Source organism: Leptopilina boulardi, unplaced genomic scaffold (assembly GCF_019393585.1).
Source record: "Leptopilina boulardi isolate dan_hultmark-lab unplaced genomic scaffold, ZJU_Lbou_2.1 LbouV2_214, whole genome shotgun sequence".
Classification (NCBI taxonomy): Eukaryota; Metazoa; Arthropoda; class Insecta; order Hymenoptera; family Figitidae; genus Leptopilina; species Leptopilina boulardi.
The window spans coordinates 375,010-402,638 of NW_026137768.1; the positions used below are offsets into that span (position 1 = coordinate 375,010).

The 27,629-nt window shown below is 31.8% G+C and overlaps 1 protein-coding gene across 6 annotated transcripts in view; it reads left to right on the top strand.

Moving 5' to 3' along the window:
• LOC127279132 (uncharacterized) overlaps window positions 1-27,629 on the top strand; it is a 326,137-nt gene that overhangs the window by 176,642 nt on the left and 121,866 nt on the right. For all 6 annotated transcript variants that reach the window (XM_051301296.1, XM_051301297.1, XM_051301294.1 and 3 more), the window contains exons 2-6: window positions 4,151-4,342; window positions 6,867-7,020; window positions 7,355-7,691; window positions 8,625-8,925; window positions 11,926-12,123. In XM_051301296.1, the coding sequence (XP_051157253.1) occupies window positions 4,253-4,342; window positions 6,867-7,020; window positions 7,355-7,691; window positions 8,625-8,925; window positions 11,926-12,123 (1,080 nt within the window). In that variant the 5' untranslated portion in view covers window positions 4,151-4,252. The remainder of the gene's footprint in view (window positions 1-4,150; window positions 4,343-6,866; window positions 7,021-7,354; window positions 7,692-8,624; window positions 8,926-11,925; window positions 12,124-27,629) is intronic.

Genomic DNA, 27,629 nt, shown 5'->3' on the forward strand with positions numbered 1-27,629 from the left:
CCTTAAATGTCAGGCGCAAATTTCATGTTGACTTGTGCAATCATCAAATAGTTCCAATTCAAAAATTAACCCTTAGAATATACCCCCTAAAGTAAAGACAACCCTCATTTTTAAGGTTAATAAAAATAATTTTCATTTGACAATTATTTTTGCAAAAAGTTGAACTAAGCTCCTAAAAATGATTACTCGGGGTTTTTTTTGTAGCTGACTACGAATCCGAGGTTAGTGTATAAAAATACAAAATATCAGATACAATATGGCGGCCGAAAAAATTAAAAGTTGAGCTAAGCTTCTGAAAATGATTAAATTTAAGCTCAGTTTGTTCTGCGGTCGATTACGTCAGAAACACAGATCTACAGTTTTTTTAGATACACTGAAAAAAATGTTGCCGAGAAATTCAACTACCATTGGGTAGTTGACTAGAAAGTAATTAAAATAATTACTTTTTTAGTTAATCTAATCATGTTCATGTAGTTAATGTAACTATTTTTAAGAAGTTAATAAGTAATAGTTAATTTTACGTAAATATGTAGTTAAAGTACAACTACAGGTCGGTAGTAAAATTAACTTTCTTAAGGTAGTAAAAGCAAGTAAAATTGTAGTCAACTCAAAATTTGAAGAGTAGTAAATCCAACTACTATTCACCAGTTAGGTATAAGGAAATCTTTAGAATTTTATATGATATTTTTTATAAGATTTGATGTGAGTTAATTATGAAGGAAATTGACAAAAATAATATGCCAGAAATATTATAGGAAATAATGTAGGAATTCACATAGATTTCAATGTAGAAACAACATCATAAATTCCTACATGAAATCATAGACCAAATCATGTCCGAATTTCATATATGTGACCTGGACAGTTAAAAGGGACCTTTTGTCCGAAAAAATCGATTTTTTATTGATTGGTGATTCTGATAGAGAAAACTTTTTTCTATCAGAATCACCAATCAATAAAAAATTAATTTTTTCGGACAAAAGGTCCCTTTTAACTGTCCAGGTCACATATGATTTTACATAGAATTCTATGTGGACCTAGGATTTCATAACGGTTTTTATAAAGGAACCTATATGAAATCATATATAGGATCCCATGTGGGGATTTTCAGTAGAGTGTACACATGATGTCATTATCCTTGGACTGCTGAAACCACTTAATCATAGCTCTATCTAAAATTATCTCTTTAGAACATTTGGTTGTTTTTCTACTTTTTGTTTTACTCGAATTTATTTTATTTTAAATAATAATTATTCTGTATTGCAGTTTAAAACATAAAAAATCGCTTATCTTATATTCACAAATTATGTTTTTATGCGTATTGCCTGCTTTCAACTTTTTAATGATCTCGGCTTGTTACAGTTATGTTAAAAAACTATTTTCTTAACTTCAATATAGTTTTTGATTTCGGCATTTTTAATCTGAATTTGTTTTCACAAATGCAGGGCACCAAATGCACACAAAACTTGGAAGTCAGTAGCACGACACTGACGCCAGGCATAACCCTACTGAAAATCCCTGTACAAGATCTTGTACAATTTCCTGTACAGGATCAGCAACTGAACTTGTACAAGTTCTGGCCAGTTCCTGTACAGGAAAATGCATACGAATTTGGAACAAGTTCATGTGTGAGATCTTGTACAAGATCTGGTGCAACATCTTGTACAAGAAAGATACTAGTACAAGAAAATGTACATGATCTTGTACAATTTCATGTATAAGTACTTGTACATGAACACGTCCATGTTCTTGCACATGTTAATTCATGTTTTTCTTTACTAAAAATTAAAAACTTCAAAGGCTGCGCAATAGTTTTTAGCATGTATGAGTTACGAATCTTAGTGGTTAAAAATTATCAAAATCTCAAATTTTATTAAAAAAAAAAATTTTACAACTATACATGTGCAAGAACATGAACGTGTTCATGTACAAGTACTTATACATGAAATTGTACAAGATCATGTACATTTTCTAGTACAAGTATCTTTCTTGTACAAGATCTTGCACCACATCTTGTACAAGATCTCACACATGAACTTGTTCCAAATTCGTATGCATTTTCCTGTACAGGAACTGGCCAGAACTTGTACAAGTTTAGTTGCTGATCCTGTACAGGAAATTGTACAAGATCTTATATAGGGATTTTCAGTAGGGAACACTGCCCTCCAACCACTTTACCACCTCTCCTTCAAGCTTTGTATTTTATCGACGTGAACTCGATCGACGATCTAGTGTATTCAGGACTAATTATTTAGCTTAGTCTTTTATTGAAAATAAAACAATAATTAATGGGACTATTTTTGATTTTTGATTTTTTATTTAAGTGTAATAACGAGATGTTTAATATAGCACACTGGTAAATTTTTCATTTTTAGTATCTAATTTTTTTTTCTTATTACATAATATATATTTAATGTTTTTGCTAATTAAGAGCGATAATATTATATATTAATATTAATAATAGTAATATTATATATCAATATTAATAATAGTAATATTATATTATTTTTATATTTACTGTTTTCTACAAAATTCTTTTTTTTTTGTTTGATATACTTAGCACGTCGTAAAATGTAACTACATATATTTAGGGGTGTTAAATAAATTGTTAATTTTGTAATTAATAACGTTATTGCTCAACACTTATATTTATCTGTAAAATTATATGTACTTACCCAGGTGCGAATTAGGGTCGGCAGCCAGAGTTGGTAGGTCGGGCCATGGACGGCACATCTACGGCTGCCAAGACGTCGGCAGCCAAAGTTGTCCCGACTTTGGTTACTACTTTCACCCAAAGTTGGGCCGACTGTGGCTACCAAGGTTTAAAATCCAGAATTTCCAATGGTCGGGCCGACTCTGGCCAAAGTCGGGCCGATGGTCGGTTAAACTGCGGCTGCCGAAGTTCAAAATTCAGAATTTCCAATGGTTAGGCCGACTCTGGCCAAAGTCGGGCCGACGGTCGGTTAAACTGCGGCTGCCGAAGTTCAAAATTCAGAATTTCCGATGGTTGGGCCGACTCTGGCCAAAGTCGGGCCGACGGTCGGTTAAACTGCGGCTGCCGAAGTTCAAAATTCAGAATTTCCAATGGTTGGGCCGACTCTGGCCATAGTCGGGCCTATGGTCAGTTAAACTGCGGCAGCCGGAGTTCAAAAATTAGAATTTCCAATGGTTGGGCCGACTCTGGCCAAAGTCGGGCCGCAGTTGGGCCGACCATCATATTCGTAAAGTAAATTTCTTTACATTCATGGCCAAAATAAAAATTTTTTGTGACATTTTATTTAACTAAAATGGATTAACTAAAAAATTACAAGGATTATCTGATTTACTTTTTCATCATGAATTACAAACTGGATTTTTCTGAAGTTGGAGCTTATGAAATCATTTTTGTCCTTAGACTTTCATGTAAGCGTGGCGTAATGGATAGCGTGTCAGACTTCGGTGCGTTAGGTTGCGGGTTCGTTCCTTGCGAGCGATAAATATTTTTAAAATGTATGTATGTATGTATAAGATTGTCTTAAGTGTTAATGTGTATGCAATAAATAAATGATGAATTTCAGACTATACCCAATATATGTTAATTATATAATTAATAATTTTTACATTTTTTCCAAAGGTCGGCCTAACTTTGGCAGCCATAGTTGGCCCGACTCTTTTAGCCATTGGTCGGTCCAACCATTTCTACCAAAGGTGGGCCAACAATGGTTACCAATGTGAAGCCGACCTTCATTGTTTGCCGACATGGTCGGCAAAACTTTGGCGTCCATGGATGGTCCGTCTTTGGTACCAATGGTCGGTCCAACTTTGTCAGCCATTGGTCGGTGGATGTTATCAATTCGCTAGTTCGGCCGACCATCGGCTGCCAAAGTCGGACCGAACATTCACATGGTTGGCCCGACCATGGCCCGACCGACAATTCGCACCTGGGTAGTTAATTTTTCTCAGTATTAAATTTATTAATTTTATGATTTTTGTTACTACTAAATTTTAATTTTTTTTTATATTGTATTATGTAATATTCCGTAGAGGGCTTTTTAGCCCTAGGAACTGCAAATGTTTAAATAAATAAGTAATTACAATTCATAAATATTAATTTTGTAGTTTTTCACCATAACCTTAAATATATTTATTGATCATACAAATTTTTTTCTAGAAAAGCGAAATTGATAATCGAAAACAAAACTTTTACGACAAACAAGTCATGAACCAACAACTTCTCCACTTTTATTTAAAAAAATTCTAATCATATTAAAACATGGAACCAAAGGAGGACAACAATTATCATCTTAAATTTGGGCAAGCACCAATGGCTTCATTTGAAGATTTCAATGACGAGGCAGATAATGTAAGTCAACAACTATGCCTTTTATTATTAACATAAACTTTTTTAAAACTGTTTGAATTTAAAGATGCTTTATTTAATTAATTAATGAAAGTTATTATAATGAATTTTTATGTGTTTTTATATAGAAAATTACGTAGATTTATATGGGAGTTGTTATATGAAATTGACATTGAAAATTGCCATAAGAATTCACATGGGTTTTCAAAACGAAGCATATATGATAACCCCTATGTAATTTTCTACATTAAATCGTGTTTTTAGTTTCCTATTTAATTTTATTCGGGATCCTATATGAATTCCTATAAAAATCTGGGATTTTATATAGTTTTTTATGAGAAAATTTTAAGGAATCCTATAGAGGATCCTACATGGGAATTTAAATATAAAAAATGTAAAAGAAATATGTGATAAATTTAATTTTATATAGAAATACAACTTAAAAATTTAAATGAAATATTATAATTAATTTAAAAAAATATTTAACTAATAGAAAATAAAAATATAGTTGAGGCATTCAATCTCAAAACGTTCCACTTTCAAAAGACAATCGATAGCAGAGCGATTCGATTTGTCTTAACATTTTCTTAATTTCCCACAATTTTATAAAGAAATTCCGTTTTAAAATATTAACCTCTTGATATCTAAAAACACCCTCACTTAAATTTTCTTGTAACTTACGTGAAAATAAAGCTTAATTTTTCTACTTTTCAATTCCCTGTGATTTATTATGGACATCTTTGAGGATTTTTGAATAACATAAATTAAAAATGTGTGTTTTTAAAAAATTTGGCACGCGAAGCATAAAGTTGAATATACAGCCTTTCTTAGAGACGAATTTCATTGTTTTGAAACAATAATAATAACATAAATTTTTTTTCTGATAATAATCATATTTAATTTAGAACAAAATAAATTTGAAGTATAATTTGAAAATTAATAATATATAAAAATCACTCTAAAGCACTTTATTAAAATAAACATGATTTTATATATCTCTTTTTAGAAAATTTTTATTCCCGTATAGGTTTTGGTTTCTCTCGTAATGAAAACGATAAAATTAGTCTGTGATGTAAACAAAAATTCTGTTACATCTGATGGCTAAGTTTTTTCTCTTTCAACCATTTTAAATCTCCAACATCATTGATTTTTGGTAAAATTTGTACCAAATATTTATTTACATCGTCTGTTACTTGCTTCAACTTTTTTTTGCCCGAAACCTTTTTTTCCGAAATCTATATGAAAAATACGAAAATAAGGTTTGGATAAATCGATTAATTGAGGGTTCCGATTAAATAACTCGACCGACACTCGAAGGCTCGGTCTAATGATAGTCAAGCACGTTCAAAAGTGAAAAAAAAATTTGTAAATTAAAATTTTTAAAGGTACTAAGATGTAGAGGACAAAAAGGCGCAACTTTCTTGTCTTTGACATTTTTTTGTAGGGTTATTATTTTTAATAATAATAAAGAAAAACTGAAATTTTTTTCATTCTCAATTTCATTGAAATTTAAAACATAAATCGTCCTATCTTGAACAAATCTTTATGTAATTAAATGATATCGAAAATCAATATGCATGTAAACAAAACCAAAACCTTCTGTTATATTTTCTAAAGTTTTATGTTAAATGGTTTAATATTTTACAGAAAACTTCTTTATATACTAAAAAACAAATCTCTCACTGGAAGTTCTTCCAATTCAAAAGTTCCCCGCATCCTTTTTGTCGCTGAAGTTGAGAAGCCGTAATTATTGACACGTCTCAATTTTTATTAAAAAATAATTAAACAATTAATTTTTTTTGAATTTTTTATTATTTTATCAGCTTATATGGACCCAAATACGTAGGTACACCAAGTTTCATTAAATTTCATAAAGATTTGTTCAAGATAGGACGATTTATGTATTAAATTTCAATGAATAATTCAGTAAATAAGCCAGTAAGTCGACACTATTTTATATAAACCGATTTGACCTAGCGTCTGTTCGGTTCTAGGAAGTTCTTTCTTCTTTCACTCTAGTCAGCGCTAGCTCGGATTAGTTTGATTTAAGTCAAGGCGCTTAATAATCGAACACAATTCAATTCGATCCGAGCTTTGTACAGCTCTAGTTGATATGGTACCTCTTGTTGTACCTTGTCTATCCGCAAATCCCACTGGGATTTACAATAGATGAACTTTGATTGGATGAAACATCTTTATGACGTCAGTTGAGAAAATGAATCTGAACCTCCTGGTCTAGAATAATCTTTATCTGAGATGTTCATAAGAAGGTTCGCCCCAGTGTATAGAATGTTGTTGAGAGAAATCCCTGAGCTGGTTGCCGATAGTCAATTAAAAACAACCCTTAATTTGGTTGTTGTGCTTTGTTCCCTGAGAATTTATAGATTGGTGATTATGAGTTTGTTAATTGAACACAAGCCATATGATTGAGTCACGAGAATGAGTACTTAGAAACATTTATAAATATTATATTCTAATATATTACTGTAAGTATATTTTATATCAGGAATAGCATTTTGTTTTACAGGTTGGAATTGGTCGAGTCACTATTACAACTACAAAAAGTTCCCTACAAACTTCAAGCACGCCCAGGATTGATATAAGTCGAGCTAGCAGCTCATCACATCACGAAGATAGCTGTAATTCGAGGGAATCATCACCAGAAAGAGAACTTTTAGCAGGTACTTACAGACAGTAATAAAATGCAAGCGTATGGTAAATAACAACATGTTTTAGTCGTTAAGTTTAAGTAAATGTAAAAATCAATATCGTGAATCAATCGTGAAACATTATTTTAAACATAAGTATTGCAAATTAATTTTAAATAACACATAATTTAAATCGATTATACGAAGCGATTCAGTAAATATTATTTAGCGACGAATAGGAATAGCACCTTTATTACAATTTGCGTTAATTCGAGAAGACTATGTAGAACTTGCGGACCATTCGTTTCAATTCAATTAACCACCTCGGCTGTTTTAAATGTTGATATATAATGTAATTAATTTTTAGGAGGTGAACCACCTGATGGATGCAAAATTCGATTAAATTACAAAGAAGATGATCAAGATTTAAGATCTTCTACAGAAGAATTGGATCTGCCAGATCCAATACATGAACAGGATTTTAAGAGAGAAGCTAAACGAAGTACGAAAAGACTAAAGGATGATAAACTTCATTCTGAATACTACATTTCAATGAAAGCTCAAGAAAGAGAGCGTAAAGATAGCAACTGCTCTGAAATAATTTTGCTAAATATAAGCGGAAGAACTTCAAGGTTGTCATCTGTTGGGAGTCAAGGGTCAGGACATTCTGGAAAAATGTCAGTGGCATCGAATGTGTCTTCAAGGTATTATTATATCAAAAAATATTTATATATTTGTTTTTTTACTGTTTGAAATGTTATAAAATCTAACTTAAATACCTTCTAACACCAGGTTCGAAGTACTTCTAGGTAGCTTTATAAAATCCTATTTGCTAACTATTTGTCAAAATTGATAACGAAAAAGCCCTTAAATAGGATTTTCTATAAATCCTAATCTGTTAAAATATTCTGAGCATTTATTTCAATTTAAGTTTTTTCCTTCTTCTTCAACAATTTTCATTAGTTGCTCAACTTTTATGGACTATAGCTGTCGGTTTTAAACTTACGGAAAACCCCTAATAGAATGAGTACCGCTTGAAGGGATGAACCTCCTTAATGTGTTAAAACTCGGTTTTGCGGTACTTTAACGATAACTGCCGTAACTGGCCGATAAAAGGTCCGCAGGTCTGCTTTATAGTAAAATATAGTTACTTTCTAAACACTTTAGTTGTAACTCAAAACTTACTAGAAAATATTGTTTCTTATTTGAAATTGAGTAGATCGATCGACAGTAGTAAAAATTTAATTCTTCAAAAGTTGTGTTCTTACTTTGCTGCATTGCATGCGCGTTAGACTAGTTGCTTGTAGTAAGCAGGAAAGAACAACTTTCTGCTGTATTTACATTAAAGTAAAGTGGCGCTTTTTTCGTAGGTGTTACACAAAATAATTTTTCAAATATATTAAGAAATTCAAAAATCATATTTTTCTAGACACCCTGATGATATCCAACCGTTAAAATTCTTTGAATATCCCTAGGATGTCGATAATAGGATATTCTGAATATTCTGATTTTATTTAATTTATTACGTTTATAATTCTTTTCCAATTATAACAAAATGAGTGGTTCAATAATTATTAGCAGAATTGTTATTAGCAGTTTTGAAATACTGTCTAGTGAAACAAGGTTTTAATTTTTAGGTCACCAAGTCCACATAAATGTCTATTAGAAACATCTTTTTGTGGACACAGCCCAACGCAGTTTAATAATATAGAACCAACCAAAATTGAATCAGAAGATATAGAAAAAATACTTTTAGAAAGAGAAGCTGATACAACTAAAGCTTTAATTCCAAGTGATATAAAAGTTCAAACTATGGGAGGAAAATTTAAGCCAGATCCACTTGATAAACCTAGAAGGCGTGGACGTGAGGAGCGAAAAGAATTTTTCAGAAGAGAAGTAGAAATTACAAAAAAAGTACTTGAAGAAGCTAATATAGAGGTAATTTAAGAACTTTTTTTAATTTTTGATTATACATAGATTTTACATACATCCATTTTAATCTTTGTGGTACAAAGTCACTGTGTTCATGGTTAAAAAAAACTTGTACAATATCGTGTACACGATCTTGTGAATGATCGTGCACATGTTCATTTACCAGGTCATGTACAAGAGCAGCAAGTGAACATATAAAAAGAATTGTAACAATGATCTTCTAGAAGAACATGTAAGTGTTTATTCACGGTAACTAAAGAAATCAAGTTCACGAGCCTATGCTCGTGTACATGTAGAAGATCGTGCGTAAGTTCATGTATATGATATTGTGTTAATTTTTTTATTTTTGCAAAATTTGTGTAAATTTTTAACATAAGTCATAAAAACTAATTGTCCATACATGCGAAAAATAACTGCGCAGCTATATAAGCCATAGAAAACTACTGTGCAGCCATTAAAGATTTTGATTATAAACTATAAGGGGAAACTCAAGATCTTGTACATGAACTTACGAACGATCTTTTACAAGTACACGAGCATTGACTCTTGAACTTGATTTCTTTAGTTACCATGAATGAACATATGCATGTTCTTGTATAAGATCGTTGTTCCAATTATTTTTACATGTTCACTCACGGAAAAAAATTTCTTGTAGAGAAAACACTACAAATTTCAGAAAAGACAATTCTATAAATTGTCATGTAGACTGTCGAGAAATAAATACAGAACTTAAATATGTATCTTTATGGTTACAATATGAGCAAAATATTTACCTTTAAGTGTGTTAAATTGTACAATATTCTGACGACGTTTTTTACTTTTAACCACGTTTTTGGCGTTTGGTCCACTGTGCGTTTCTGCAACACCATCTTGACCATGATTCTTGTTACACTATTTTCTTTCAAATTGAAAATTTTAATATGGGGTTGTTCACAAAATACGTAACGCTTCCAGGAGGGAGGGCGCTACGGCCCTGCCTAGCGGCCCACTGAGCTCGCGCGGCCAATCACCACGCGTAATTTTTAAATTTTAAGTTGCAATTTACGCAAAAATTTTAAAAACTGTAGAGGACTTTTCTTCTTATTTTTTCCGTACAATATGTACTCCCATGACTGTGACACCTTGTATTGGGATCTGACATTCGTACACATGCCATCTGGTGTGAAAAAATGTAACTAGTTTTGGATAACTATATGTGTCACTTGCAATTGTAGTTCCGCTGTCATTGTTAATTATTTTATCATTATGAATGAAGCTACATTTTTACCGCGTGAGAAATCTTCCTGCAGAATTAAGTGTTCTGTGAGAGGTTGTGGCAGTACTGTAGCGAAAAATTTAAGCGTAATTTTCCATAAATTTCCGAAACCAAAACAACGAGTAGTGGATGTGAAAAATACGTTCGATAATTTTGAAAAAGTCGATCAATTAAAGGCCTGGAAAAATGCTTTAAAAATAAACAGTATAAAGCCTTCTATGAGAGTATGTTCTCTGCATTTCAAAAGAAGTGATTACATTTTGCCATGTAAGTTTAAGATTTTTAAATTTGGAGGTTATATAATCTTTCATATTACCCGTGCATGTGAACATTTTGAAAGTTAATTTATCACTGTAAAAACGGATAAATTAATTTTTTTTCACTTCTTGTTAACAGACTTTCACAATGAAAAATGAAATACATACATTTATAAATTTTCATATAATTACATGAAATATAAAGGAAAATAAAATATTTTTCTTGCACATGTATCGCTGGATTTGAGAAAATAATTTGTATAAAAATAAGATTTCTTTTATATTATTATTCATGTTTGTAAATAGGAATGTAAATAGTAATTTTGTATTAAAAAAATTCACTTATACATTTATTAAATTAAGCAATATTTTTTAAACGATTTTAAAAACGATTTTTAAACATGCATCCCATGTTATTCCCATGTAAATTCACTAAAAGTGTTACCCAATTTACGCCATATTGCTTTAGGCCCCGCCCCCATGTCAGATCCCAATAGGGGACGTGTCAAGTCAATCAGCCCAGAGCTGTACCCAATATTCTAAGCAAGTAAAATAAACAAACAATAGGTCAATATAGTTGTAAACTAAAACCCTTTCATTTGCAAAATGACGTCATTACCTTGTCAGCTAACAGACACTAAATTCCAAAAAAAGCAAATATATTTATTAATTACTTTTAAAAAACGTTATAAAAATGATGAGTCACGATATATTTTAATGTTCTTGGGTTGCTGATTTCGAATCTGAAGTCAGATTTTTAAAATTTAAAGTTCCAATATTTAAGGTTCTAATATGACGGACGAATTATTTCGAAATTCATTGAATTCTTTTAAATTTTATAAATTACAGGAATATTCTCTCAATATCACAGGAATATTCCGCGCAATATCACAGAGAAATCCCCTAAATATTACATGGATTCTACGGGAATATTTCTTCAGTATCATACGAATATCACGCAAATGTCAGAGGAATATCACCGTGAAATGTTCCCATGACATGGGCGAAAAAGGCTAATTGATATAGTTTAGCTATGTGCCCGAAAACCCCCGAGTAATAAGTTTTAATCGAATCCAATAAATTTTAAAAAATACGGCCGCCATATTTGGTCCGCCATTTTGAATTTTGAAATTTTGATTTCCGGTTTGTAATCAGCGACCCAAAAAATATGTCATGACCCAACATTTATGCATCATTTTTAGAAAAGAAATTAATATGTATACTCACTTATTCACGAATACAGAATCTTTAAAGCGGTAGCATAATGACGTCATTTTGAATTTTCAATTCTGCCACGTTTCTTTTAAAAGAGTATTAGTTTACAAAGATTTTGATCTATTGCATGTTTATTTTTATTGATTAGAATTTTGGGCAGAGTTCTGGGTCGGTTGACGTAAAACGTCCCATATCAAATTTCCACTTAACATATAATTTAAATGTTCAGTAAATTTTCGTTGCTGTATAGGATGTAATCCATTTAAATGAATATTTTAGGTGCGCGTTATTCGAAAGGAATTACAAGAAGATACTCAAAAAGAAAACAGTGAAAATGAATTATTAAAAACAACTGGAGATTCATATAGTTCAATGCATAATCTTCATACTATGAGAAGAGGTACAAGTGGCTCAATAAGGGATTCTGATGTTGACTCTAAAGACACAAAAAAGAACAGTTTTGTTTCTTTATTCAAGGTACAGTTAATTTAAGTGAAAGATAAAAATTATTTCTCCAAATTTTTATTTTGCTTCCTGATATTGGAAAAGTCTTAGAACAATACAACTATTCATCTTGCAAGAATTTAAAGGTAAATGTCCCGATTTGAGGAGGTGTACTAATTTGGGTATAATTCCGTGTAAAAGTGCAAATTAACACAAACATTACTTACAATGTTGAAAATTTCTTCATTACTCCCCTACTAGAAAAACCCACATGAAAGTCCACATGAAAACCTATATTTGATTTCATGTGAAAATCCATAAACGTTACTGTATATTAAAGCTACTGGTATTTTAAACAGGATTTGGTGTAAGAAATCGTATGAAATCCCATATGGGTTTCCATGTGTCATCCCACATGGGATCCTATATAGAATCCCCTATAGGAGTAACAGATTTGACGTTTTGAAAAATACATTTTTTTATATCTCGAAAACGGTTAGAGATACACACAAAATATGACAAAATTTTGTGGTTATTTTATAAATTAAAAATATTTTCTACTAGTAAATTAAAATATCAGAAAGTTAACTTTCAAATTTTGAAATATTTTAATACTTAAAGATTTTTTTATTTAAATAACAAATTCCATGTGGGATTCAAGATATTTCTTACACCAAATCCTGCCTAAAATTCCGATGAGATTTTATATGAGAACCTTTATAGATTCTCACATGGAATCCAATATAGACTTCCAGGTGGGTTTTTCTAGGAGTCCCTACATCGGTCGACGTTTTAAAATCATCCGTGTCCGCACAGAAAATTGAATAATGTGAATTAAATAATGAATTAAATTCCTCAAATATTTTCTCCACTTATAAATCTAATATATATTAAGATATCAGTAACCCATGCTTTACCTTATATTTTTTGTAATACCTATTACAACAATCTTCTTGACAAATTAAAATGTTCTCTTTATGGTGAAATTATAATTTACTGAATATTAGAGTAGAGTGGGGCGAGATCACTATTTGTCTTTATTTTCGTATTCTATGACGTAGAAATTTGTCGTTTCACGTAAATGTCACTTATGGCAGTGTGCAAATATGCCATGAGTTTCGATCCGATTAATGAAGAAGCAGCCGAATGACAGAGTCATTCTGAAATCAAAACTCATTTCACAACTTTTTTTAATTTTCGCAAGTTTACTTTGAAAAAAATTGCATCAAGAAAAATTTAACGTAATTAATTATTATTAATTTGAATCTTCTGAATATGATGGTGTGGTTTATTTTGCGATTTTTTAAGTGTTTTAAAAGTTATTGTGTTTTTCTCTTACTATATACACTTGAGGCGAGATTTTATTAGCTTTATTCAATTTCCAATTATTATTTATAAAAGATTTTATTTTATATAACAAATTTGTGGCGATAAAGTCCAAACACAATTTCGATTCAATCAAATTGTCTAATCAAAGCGGCAATCTCTGAAAACTGCAAAAAAATGTTAATTGCACAGCCTCACAAAAAAAAAATTTTGTCTGGCGAATTAGACTAGTCACTTCTTACGTAATTTGGGTCGCTGAATCCGATTCCGGAATGCGAATTCACAAGTTGGTTCGTTTTTTCATTCTAATCTCAAAAAACTTACTTTTTCGTACATTTTGTGAGATAATGAAAAAGCGTGAGCTAGTTTTGAAATTATGACCATGGATTACAATTTAGAAGTGAAATTTAATTACCACTTAAGTAGATTTTTTAAATTAAAAATGGCGGATCCAATATGGTGGATATTTTATAAATTGTTCTGATTCGCTCGAAATTTGGTACTTCGGGGTTTTTTGGGTCTCTCATTACGACTTTGGCGTCAGTTTTAAGTCAATCTACCTTGAATTATATGACTTGAAAAAATGCGAGAAAAAATTACTAATCTTATATATTTGACATTTAAAATATATATGGGTGATTCTCCGCGTAGCGCACGACTTGGTGTCTGAAACTTTAAAAAATTTTTTTTATCAAAATGATAAATATCAATACATAATTTTGAAGATAAAGGGTCAAGAAATAAATATTCATGGTGGGCCGAAAAAATTGTTTATAATTTTTTAATTTTTTTAAACAAATTAAAAAAAAATTTTTTTTGCTTTTAACTTCTATAATATAGTTTAAATTTAATTTAAAATGTTTGCAATAAAAAAAGCAATTATTCAGAAAGATTTTCTACCAGAATTATTGCTAATAAATTATTTAAATTTGTTATAAACAAATATAACAATTAACAAATGCACTGTTTAGACATTTGTCGGCGTAAAAAGTTCGTTCCTTCAACAATACTTTTGGTTTAAAATAACTAATTTAAAATTACTCTTTTTTCAGCATTATCGTTTAAATAAAATAACATGTTTTTAATTTTTTTAAAGAATTCATAATATTTTATTAAATATTAGAATATAATATAGGTAACAATTTTTTAAAGTATTTAAAGTATCCATCACATTTAAAGTTATCGGAAAAATTAACTTACATTTATAAATTAAGCATTATTGCACTTCTTCTAAAATTGGTACAGACTGTGGAAATTCGTATATTACATTTTTACCGTTATTTTTTATCTTTGGCATTGGCAAAATCGACACGATTTGATCTAAAATTATTTTCATTTTTATATCCTCTTGAAAGTAACAAGCCCTTGTAATTTCTTGTGCAGTGCTTTTAAGTAGAAGTACTTTTATTTCATCAGCCTTACTAATTGTTCCTTGACAGACTGAAACAATTCGACGCTTCGCAAAATCCCTTAGTCCACCAAGTCGAACAAGACAACAAGTACCCTTTTCAATACAGTCACGATTATTGTTTTTTAACATTTCAGTAGAGTCTGCTTCATCGCTTGAGTAGACTTCCTCGTACTGAACTCTTTTTCGACTAGAAATATTATTAGAACACTTGTTACTTTTTCCTACATTTGATGAGAATTGACGCAAATCAATAGTGCCTAATTCATAATGAGAGCATCTTAAATTGCACTGAAAGCAACTAAGTTTTCTTAAACTCAAAATAGGCTGATTTGTATTTCCAATAACTTGATGCACCTGTAGAGTTCCAGAAAAGGTTTCAGTTTGACATTTTTCTACATAATCCAAGAAAACATCAAAATCTGATTCCTGTATTGGAAAAATAGTTATTTTTTTACAATTTGCTTGTAAATCAGCGTATTAAAATCGGCTACATCTTTTCCTTCAGCAACCAGACGATCGGCTGTTCGTTTACAAACTGCGCCAATTCCATCTGGAGCTCCTTTTCCATATCCAGATTCATGATAATTCCAGGAAAAGTCTTTTATGTTTTGACAAAATTCTTTTAATTTTCTACCTAGAAGGTAAAACATCGTTTTGTTCCTGTATTGTGTTGCTGGTCCATCACTCAAGAAATGCAGAGAAGTCACATCAGTTTTTTTAAAAACATCTTTCAATACTGGAAAGAGATGAGTCCAAATGCCTGCAACATTATGCAGCAATGACTCTGATAATGTACAGTAAGACAACGTTAAAAGTTCCTCTTCATTTCTAATGTACACTACTACGGTGTGTAAAGATATTTGTTTACGAGAACTACCGAAGTGGTGACTTTGAACCTCTTGGGCACATTTAGTTGTCCAGCTTTCACTCCAATCCATGTGAACCAATGCTTGTCCAATTGACAAGCTTTCTTTCAAAGTACGTAAAGTTTTATATTGAAACATTATAGTGCCTTCGTGTTTTAGGAATTTTGGAAGACTTTTTTCAAATTCTTTTATCATGTCTTCAGAAGAGCATTCAATTTTATGTTTTGTCATTTTTGAGCACACTTTGTTTTTTCCAGTTTTTTTTATCAACGTATGATTCCTTAGCCTGCATCCATTTCCAGTAAAATATAGAACCAGTTGCAACATTGTCTTTATATGAAACTTTCTTTTCTTTGCAAATTAAACACTGTCTAAGTCAACAGATTTCATTTTTGTTACAACAAACAATATTGATAACATCATTACACGTTTTAGCTTCAAGAATGTTCAATTTAAACAATGCATTTATTAATAATTCTATATTTTCATGAATTATGCATTTGCATGTTTCTCGATCTGAAACTTTCATGAACTTTACCCAAAATGGCCTAAATTTACAAAATTGCGGATAGGATACATGTCAGTCAGGAAACATTTTCTCAAACTTCGAGTGCAAATTTTTCATAGTATCGGTTAAAAAACGCTTTTGTTTAGTAATATTCCCTTTTCGAACAAATTCTTTCTTACCTGGACACATACGTGAATGGTCATCCATTTCGAAAAACTGTTGAATAACCACTTGTACTTTAAAGTTCTTTGCATTTCGAGGTACCCAAGAAGCACGTAATATATCCTCAATATCAAGGTAATATTACACGTGAGATTCGTAATATAACGCTGTAATATTACAGTAATCTTACAGTGATCTTAAAATGTCCGCCTCAAGGTAATATTACCGGGAATATTACTGTAATATTTACGGTAATATTACAGTAATATTACAGACTGAATTGATTTATTCATAAAGCATAAAAAACATAAATATATTATAAGTCAATTTGGCTTGTTTGTAAAACTCTGGACTCGTGTGCTTTGAGTTCAGGGTTCGATTCCCTGGATGGGTAGATTTTTTTCGTAAAGAAATGTTCCCATAATATTACTGTAATATTCTCTTGTAATATTACCTTAATATTACGGTATAATATTATTGCAATATTACTGTAATATTACCTTAATATTAGCGCGTAATATTACAGTAACATTACCGGTAATATTACAACGTTATATTACGAATCTTACATGTAATATTACCTTGATATTGAGGTTATATTACGTGCTTCTTGGGTACATATTTCAAAGGTGAAGCTTTGAAGTTTTCGGCAAGTTTCACACGCCTTGCTTTCAAAATTTTTTGAAATTTTCTTTGCATCCGGTATTTTTTAATAATTTTTCTTGAAATTAAGTTTGTGAAAATCTGTTTTTCTTTATTTGTTTTTAAATTTCGATAATTGAACTCCAATTGAGCTGCTAGCACTTCAGTGAATAACACCTCTTTTTCAGCTTGCGAATCTTTTAATTTTTCTTTTAAAGCACTAGATTTTAGTTTTGAAGATAGTCGTTGATTGCGTTTATTATACGTTTTACATTTCTTTTTTAATTCTTCAATTCGTTCATCCTTCTGTCAAATTTTTGCGAGACGTTCTTTCCTAATTTTTTTACTCCTTCTTTGTGCCGCTGCACGCTTTAAAGAATTAGCGTTATGTGTACAACATCCACTATGGAATATTCTTTCCACTTCTCACATTTTTTTACATGGTTTTCAAATGATTTCTTGTTAAGTAATTAAACTTCTTGATTTAATATTATTTAAAATATTAATAGTTGGCGGTAAAATATAGAGCGCGCGACTATCGCGAAACAATCTGAACGCATGTGTGTGTGTGTTTTGACACAGAGAGATGTTGCGAGCGCGTTGAGATGAACGATCGAAAAAGTACGAGTACGTGAACGGTGAACGTTTAAATAATAAAGTCCGAACGAATAACGATTTATCGAGTACGGAAGAACGATCTTTTTGATATTTTATAATTAATCTTTACTTTGTATAAATTTAATCAAAAGTGTCTAATAAAAGAAATAAATTCTATTTCAACTTTACATTTTTATCTTGTCAATGTTTTACATTTCAATATCCGCGTTCCTGTGAATTAAAAATTATTATTTCTTTTGAACTTTAACAATCAGAAGTGGGATTCATCCATTTAATCTAGGATTTTTATAACTAAATTTCGTGATCGGTTCGATAGTGTGGCGTCGCATGGTCGATTGCATCATCCCACGCATAAGTGAATTTTTTTTTTTAATTTTCGTTAACCGGGACCAACATAATGGATCAACATAATAATTCCGGACACATAAATGATCATGATTTCGATGCTTTCCAACGATAAAACCTTCAGAACAACGATGAAAGTCTACAGAATAGGAGTGAGGTTAGGCAAAATGGCGGAGCAGACAACATGGAAAATTCCTCTCGTTCGAGAAGTTCCAATGGAGCAGCAGCACCTCCTTTCGGTCATTTGCACAACCAACACCAAGCAGACGGATTTAACCCCCCACCGACAGATCCATCTTTATTGACAGTTTTAAATCTAATGATTTCAGAAAACAGACGACGTGATGATATGCTGGAACGATTATTCGCAGAAATGTCAATAAATAGAAATCCCTCGACATCTCGGAATTTTGATAATAATGATGCGACTCCCATATACAGAATTATGCCCGATTTAACAAAAAATATTGATGACTATGATGGTGAAGGAGCCAGTTCAAAAGCAGTAGATTGGCTAAATAGAATAACAAGCATGAGAGAACTACATCAATGGCCCGAATCATTTGTTTTAGAAACTGCGAGAAACCATTTAAAGGGACCAGCTGGAGAATGGCTTCGTGTCAGATTGAGTTCTTTAAAAACTTGGAAGGACTTTGAATCTGCTTTTAAAGCAACTTTCGTGATAAGTGATAGTGCATCAGCGAAATGGAAACGAATGTCCGAACGAGTGCAAAATAAAGGTGAATCGATAAGTTCTTATTTTCATTCAAAAGTGAAGTTATGTCACGATGTGAAATTGGGAACTGATGATACGAAAGAACAAGTGCTTGTAGGACTATGGTCACGAGAAGCTTGTGCATCAATGTCAGCAAGAGATCATCTTGATTTAGATGATCTATTTCACGATTTACTAAAACATAAGCGCCTTGAAAATCAACGTGTAGAACGTATTCGAGGAAAAAAAGAAACCAGTGCGTCAACAGATAGATCGTCAGAAAGTAAACAAGGACCTAAACAACACAACTCGGGCGCTATAAGCAAAAATGTTTCGGTTAATAATCCAGATCGTCGTCCACCGGTTAGAACAGCATCTGGAGAAATTAAATGTTACAACTGTGACAAATCTGGTCATATATCTAAGGATTGTCCAGAACCTCAACGTGAAAGGAAGTGTTTAAAGTGTAATGGTATAGGTCATACACAAAGACATTGTACCGTTCAAGTGTCAACAAAAAAATCGGAAATTAGTGTGATCAACGCGGATAACGATGCATCTATTGTAAAATATATAAAGAAAGCTAACGTAGGCGGAGTTATTCGTGACGTGTTTATTGACCCTGGAGCATCTGTTTGCACAATTAAAGCTACCGTGGTTTTAATTGAAAATCTAACGATGAAACATGACAAAATGGTATTCCAAGGTTTCGGATCGCAAAATTGTAAAACTGCTTCTCCCGGAATTGTGCACATGAATGTGATGGTTGATGACGCATCATTGGAAAATGTCGGTTTTCGCGTAGTTCCAGATGATGCTCAATCTTTGGATATGATTATTGGTCGCACTTTCACAGATCATCCGCGAGTGATCTATCACAAGGAAGGCAATCAATTAAAATTTTCGATGCTCAGTGAAAATCCATTTGAAGCAGAGGAATTCAGTGGTGACAGTTTGAACACATTCACATCTAAATCTACAGTTGATCTGCTCGCTCGATCAATAAATTTTATTAGCGTATCCGGTGCACAAGATGAAATGACTTTACCAATTTTAAACTTGTCATCAAAAAATCAACAATTGGAAGCAGGAAAGAAGATATTAAAAGGATCAGTGGAAGAACTACCAGAAGTGATCGCAACTTTCCAACCAATCACCAAGGAAGACATTAACATCGCAGATGACATCGACGAAGAATATGTCAACGACCTCATCGATGTGTTGAACAGTTTTCGAGAAACAATTGCGCAAAATTTGTATGAATTAGGTTGTACCGATTTAATTGAAATGAAAATTAATGTAAAATCAGACAGTTCACCGGTAAGTTTAAAACCTTTTCCATATAGTAACGAAGAAAGAGAAATAATTAAAAATTACAGAGCTGCAGGTATTATTTCGGATACAAATTCAACGTACGCGAATCGAATGTTATTATTATGTAAACCCAACAAGGAGCCGAGAATTGTTATGGATACAAGAAAATTAAATACGCAAACCGAACGTATACATTTTCCTTTGCCGATTCTTGATGATCACTTAGCGTTATAGAGCGGTTCGGTATTGTTTATAATTTTGGATTTGTATAAAGGTTATTTACAGGTACCGATTGCGAAAGAGGATCGATTTAAAACGGCTTTCATCACTCCCGATGATACAGGCGAATTTAATAGAATGATATTTGGCCTTATGAACGCCCCGTTTTATTTTTCAAAACTAATGCAAAAAGTTCTCGAACTTCTTCGAAAAGATTGTGTATTGTTTTTTTTAGACGATATAATGATTGCGGGTAAAAGTTGGAACGATTTAAAATCAAAATTAATTTCAGTTCTCGTAGCTCTGAAAAACGCGAAATTAACTCTAAACTTGTCGAAATGTGTCTTTTTTAAAAAAAAAGTAAAATATTTAGGATTTATGATTTCTGGAGAAGGCTTAGAACCGGCTGATGAAATGATTCGCGGAATTGTCGATTATCCAGCCCCTACTAATGTTCACGAAATTCGAAGGTTTTTAGGTCTGGCAGGTTTCTTGAGGAGATTTGTACCGAATTTCGCTCGCATTGCGGAACCACTCCATGCGTTGTTGCGGAATAATACTGCTTTTGTTTGGACTAATGAGTGTAATCAAGCGTTTGCCGAAATTAAAATTAAATTATCGAGTCGTCCAGTTTTGCAGCTGTTTAATCCGAAAGCAGAAACAGAATTACATACGGACGCGAGTTCTCAAGGAATTGCAGCGATGCTTTTTCAAAAGGGAACTGACAACAAGCTCCACTCAGTTTACGCTATCAGCAGGCGCACGAACGACGAAGAAAAAAATTATCACTCCAGTAAATTGGAACTTTTGACTATTATCTGGGCAGTATCACGATTAAGATCTTGGTTAATCAATATTGCTTTTAAGATTGTTACAGATTGCCAGGCATTAATGTATCTATGCAGACACAAATCGAAGAATTCGCAGATTATTCGTTGGTCGAATCTACTAAGCGAATTTAATTGCGAAATTATACATCGAGCCGGAGAAAAACTTCCACACGTTGATGCGATGAGCAGAGCTCCAGTAGAATCCAACGATGACCAGGAAGATTTGGAAGAACAACTATGCGGAGTATATTCGATAATCAACGAAGTGGATGAAGTCTTGACTTATCAATATTCGGACGATAAGTTAAAACGAAAAAGAGAAATTTTGAAAAAGCCAGCGAATCAACGAAATAAGTATGAAAAAAACGATGTCACGGATTACGAAATTCACAATGAGATTATTTACAAACGACGAAATAATCGATTATTGTATGTTATTCCTGATAAGATGCGAAAAAGTATTGTGATCAGATTTCATGATTTATAGGGTCACCCAGGTCCAGAAAGAACCTTCAACAAAATTTTTGAGTTTTACTATTTTCCGGCAATGAGACGATACATCAAACATCATATTGGAGGTTGTCTACAGTGTTTGATGACTAAAGCAAAAACAGGGATTCAAGCAGGTCTTCTACACCCCATTCCACCAGCAAGTCGTCCGTTTGCCCTAATTCACGTAGATCATGAAGGACCCTTCGTTACGACAGAGAAAAAGAACAAATACATCTTCGTAATAACAGACAATTTAACTAGATTTGTCAACATCCGTGCAGTCAAGGATACAAAGGCTTCAAGTGTCGTCAGACTTATGGAGGATTTTATCATCGATTTTGGAGCACCAATACGTATAGTGTCTGATAGGGGAACGTGCTTCACATCCGATCTCTTCAAAGACTTTTGTTCTCGTCATGGAATTCATCATACTCTGAATTCTCCTCGTCATCCACAGGCCAATGGATTGGTCGAGCGAACGAACAACACGTTAATCCCAGCGATTCAAGCCAGTATAAAGAATGCAGAAGGTAAAGATTGGGATATTCGCATGAAGGAAGTTCAGCGAAATCTTAACTCATCACCGAATCAAACTACAGGAAAAAGCCCATTTGAGCTTTTATTTGGATACATCAATCGGCATAATGAAGGTGAGATACGCAAACTCACAGTTGAAGACGAAAATAGATATTCACCTCCAGCGACTCTGCAGGAATCTGCAAAATTGAAAATTGTCGAAGAACGAAAAAAATATAAAGATCGTTATGATAAGAGTCATACTCAAAATGTAATTTTTAATATCGGAGATATAATAGTAATGAAGGACGCACCTACGCAAACTGGAGAATCTACAAAGCTCCAAAAACGATTCAGAGGACCCTTGGTAATTACTAGAGTTTTACCCAATGATACTTATGGTGTGGCAGCAATCCAAATCGACGGACGAAATCATCGTTATGCATCTACGGCACATGCAAATCAACTTAAATTATGGAGAGCACCGATATCAGATGATAAAGAAGAAAATCTGGATCACACGTCAGATGAAGAACCCGATTCGCAAGATTTATCCGAAATTCAACGTAAACCAAGAGTTTCTATTACGACAAGACCTGAAAAATCGCGAATATTTCGAAGAAGCACTAGACAAAGAAAGCAACCGGAACGTTATCAAAGTTAATTTGTATGTTTTTTTTTATATAGCTCGTGGTCGAGCAATTGTCAGGATGGACGAATGTTAAGTAATTAAACTTCTTGATTTAATATTATTTAAAATATTAATAGTTGGCGGTAAAATATAGAGCGCGACTATCGCGAAACAATCTGAACGCATGTGTGTGTGTGTTTTGACACAGAGAGATGTTGCGAGCGCGTTGAGAAGAACGATCGAAAAAGTACGAGTACGTGAACGGTGAACGTTTAAATAATAAAGTCCGAACGAATAACGATTTATCGAGTACGGAAGAACGATCTTTTTGATATTTTATAATTAATCTTTACTTTGTATAAATTTAATCAAAAGTGTCTAATAAAAGAAATAAATTCTATTTCAACTTTACATTTTTATCTTGTCAATGTTTTACATTTCAATATCCGCGTTCCTGTGAATTAAAAATTATTATTTCTTTTGAACTTTAACATTCTGTTTTCTGTTTTTGTATTCTAGGCGCTTGTTTGCTAAAAACTCTGCTCTTTTAATAGGATCTTCTTTTCTTTTTAAAGTCAGTTTTCTTTCTGCATCTCTTTTCTTACGTTGTCTTTGTTCTTTACTAGATTCAACATCAGAATTTTTTTTCTATTATCTTCCGTTAACAATTTTTGTTTTCTGTTTTTGTACTGTAGACGCCTTTTTTTTAAAAAAATTCTGCTTTTATAACTGAATCTTCATTTCTTTTTAAATTCAGCCTTCTTTCTTTTCCTTTTCTTTTACGTAACCTTTCTTCATTTTCATTTCTCAAATCAGAAATTTTATTTACTTTGCCCATCGTTAACTTCTACATCTGCTTCTATAAATAAATATAAAAAATATATAGAAATTTTGTCTATAATTCATAAAAATATGTATAGCATAAATCACAATTAAAAATTTTAATTTCGGTAATTTACGGAAATTTCCTACGTAATTTATGGAAATTTTCGCGGTAATTTACAAAAATATATATAGCGCGAACAACAATTAAAATTTTTGATTTTGGTAATTTATGGAAATTTATGCGGTAATTTATAGAAATTTATTCGGTAATTTATAGAAATTTTTGCTATAATTCATCAAAATATTTAAATCAAATCACAAATAAAAATTTTAATTTCGGTAATTTATGGAAATTTCCTCGGTAATTTACAAAAATATATATAGCGCAAACGACAATTAAAAATTTTGATTTTGGTAATTTATGGAAATTTATGCGGTAATTTATAGAAATTTATTTGGTAATTTATAGTAAACTTACCTGAACTATGATTGTTTATAATAAATATTTTTTATTTCGTTTGTTTCACTGTAGTATTAAACTTGCACTAGTTTGTTCGTAACACAAGTGACGGTCGAAATTTTGTGGCGGGTGGAGACGCTGGGGTCGGTCGAACCGGTGGAACGAACGTTAATAATTTTTTATATATTTTTTAAGAAAATTATCATTTATTTTTAATCGGTTTCATATGTTTCACATATATATAGACTAAAATAATATAACTACACTTTATTTAACCTTTATTATTTAATTATATTCTATTTTTTTAAATAATATTGAAGGGTCGGTGGATGCCGGTGGAGACGATTTTGTGATGCCCTGTACAAATTTGAATCTTGAAATGTGTAAAAGAAGGATAAATTAATTAGAAAATTGATTACTTTCTACATGGATCAACTTAAGGAATATAACTTTTGCTGTTACTGAAGTAGAACTATATTAACATTTGACTTTTATTTAAATAATTCAATGTTTAATAATAAAACGCAGAATAACACACAAAAGTGCAGTCAAGTATAAATAGCAAAAAAAAAAAAGAAAATAATTTTCTTTTTGATCAAACGTTTTTTTTTATTCAATTCCACTACAATATACAATACTAAAATAGCAATAGAAATTGTATTTATTAGTGCACATTGCTAAAAATATTAACTTTTTTGTTTAAACATCCTGTGGGACAGGTCAAATTTTGACGTTTTCAGCCTTAAAAACCACTTTTCACGAAAAATTATAATGTTAAATACAAAAGTAAATATTAGTTTTTGTTTGTAATCACAGAAATTACCTTTTTACATTGGAATTGAAATATTATGTGAACATTATTTGTGATTTTTCTTTCACAACGTGAAAAAAAGCAAGTTGTGCGCTACGCGGAGAATCACCCATATATGACATTCGATTGTAGGACACTTTTCCCAATCCACAATTCCCACTCCAGTTTCCCAAGGGATATATTTCCCGAAACCGATATTTCCTAAATGAGCCTTTTTCCCATAACTAAAATTCCCAATGAAAAATTTTTTCCCAAAAGAAATTCAAAATATTGAAAACAACTTCAAATGATTTTCAAAAAATTTAATATTGAGGTATATCAAAAAATGTGTAATTGTACAAAAGAAAATAAATGTATATGTGACGCTCCACGGTGAAAGGGACCTTAGCTGCTCTTGACTTAAGGTCCCTTTCACCGTGGAGCGTCACATATAAAAAAGATATATAATCAGATCGTTGATAAATGTATATTTGTAATTTAGAAATTAACATAATGACCAATTGCTTTTAAATATTTTAAAGTTTCACCATTTTCAGAATATTCCGCATATTTTTTAACTAATGTAAGGAGGTTTTTTCCATTTTAACCCGCGAGTGACTAGTGCTGTTTTTAATTTTTTGTCCTAATTCTAACTGTCGCATCATGATTTCTGTATCGGCCTGTTCCTTCTGGAGTTCAACGAGAAACGCATAAACACTGGGATGTTGTCTTCCAACAACAACATTAAACCTGTTATAATTATAGTCTCACCTATTTATAGAAATTGGGAAATATTTTTTTTATATAAACCAAATAACCTCAAAGTATTCCGCTATAGGCAAGAATGATTCTGGAAATTCATCCATCAAAAGATTAAAATTTTTCACGACATCTGCAATGGGAGTGAATGCTAAGGCACACATCATCTGTGCAGCGGTTTTGATGGTACCATCGTTCGGGTTATTATACGCTTCCTGAAGTCCTTCAGCTTGAACGTGACGGAAAACTATTTGGCATTGTACTACATTGATGATTCCGACCTCAAAATCCGTCATAACAAATTGAGGCAAAGAAGTCTGTATTCCAAGCCGTTCATATTCAGTATTGATGACATCAAAGACTTTGGTATAAGAATCTTGATTTTTATTTTCTAGAAGGCAGTGTACTAAGGGGAGAACAACAATTTGCTCCACACCATTTGCGACTTGAGTGAAAGACGCCAAAATTGTGAATAGCTGTAAAAATAATTATGGTACTACTTTAAAAGTACCATTGACTTACCAAATATGAGGGATCCTCATGAGCTTCCTGAGATTTTCTTTCGTGGCAAACATTATAATTCGACCAGTGGAATCATCTCCGAAAGGATCAAAAAGTAAGAATTTCTCATCGCATAATGTGTGTTGAAATTGTTCTGGCAAATTTTCCATGTCAGTCAAGGATGTTGGGTTTGACGGCAAATCTTTCAAACGTTCACGCCGCAATTGCTTCGTAAGATTTTCGCAATTTGAAATCTGCGACAAAATATCAGACGAAACAGAATGCAAAGCCATTCGTAACATTTGAGCTGAAGGAGCTTCCGGGTGCTCGACAGCCTTTCTTTTTAAAGCTGCCACTAATTTTTCACCATTCACTTCATCATAATTTGGAGCGTGGTTTACGTGTTTTGATTTTTCAAGACCTCTTACAAAATTTATTTCATTCCCATTAGACTCAGTAGTGGCACGAACAGAACATTCCGGGTACCGCCGACACCTCCAAAAAACGTGACCATTATTTTCAGAATGTTTATGATATAGAAATCCTTAAATGTGTAAGAAATATCCTTTCCCTCTGGTTTTGATTAACTGAGCCATGATTTACTATAAACTTTAAAATGAATTTAAATTTGAATTAAAAAACGAGACAATTTTAGTGGTGTTTGACAATATAAAACAAAAATGACTGTCGACTACGATATGAAGTTAGTGGGTTGAAAGATTGAATGTTGTGAAAGTAATAGATAATAAAATATAGATTGGGAAAAAATAGGTTGGGAAAACTATGCTTTGAGAAAATAATAGATTGGGAAATTTGACGACTAGGAAAAATAGATTGGGAAATATGTCCGAAAAGGATAACATTTCTTCTGTAACCAGGGTACCGTCACCATATTGGATCCGCCATTTTGAATTTTTTAAAGCTGACGCCAGGGTCGTAATCAGCGACCTAAAAAAACCCCAAGTTCCAAATTTCGAGCGAATCGGAACAATTTATAAAATATCCGCCATTTTTAATTTGAAGAATCTATTCAAGTGGTAAATAAATTTGACTTCTAAATTGTAATCTATGGTCATAATTTCAAAACTTGCTCACGCTTTTTATTATCACACAAAATATACTAAACAAGGAGGGGGTCCTTTATGTTTATTTCATAAACATTATGCTTCCTCATTGTGTGAAGCAAAAAATTCGCTTCCTCGTGAAGGAAGCAATGAATTTGTCCAATTCAATTGATTGATTTAAAAAATTTCGAGTTAAAAATGTTTTAAATTAATTAAATTTTTTGAAAAATAAAGAAAATTTTAATTAATTTTGAGTGAACATAAACTTTATATATACGAATCGATTCGTTTTAATGCAAGGAATACAATTATTTTATTCATCAACTTGAATTTAAAAAAAACACAAAATTTTTTAGCTAAAATATGAATTTTCGATTTTTCAATTTTTATTAATTCTCAAATTTTAAATCAAATCTATACTTTATATATACCAACCAATTCGTTTCAATGCAGGGAATAAAATTATTTCATATATAAACATGAATTTAAATAAACACATCATTTTTTAGCTAAAATGAGAATTTTTGATTTTTTAACTTTCTTTA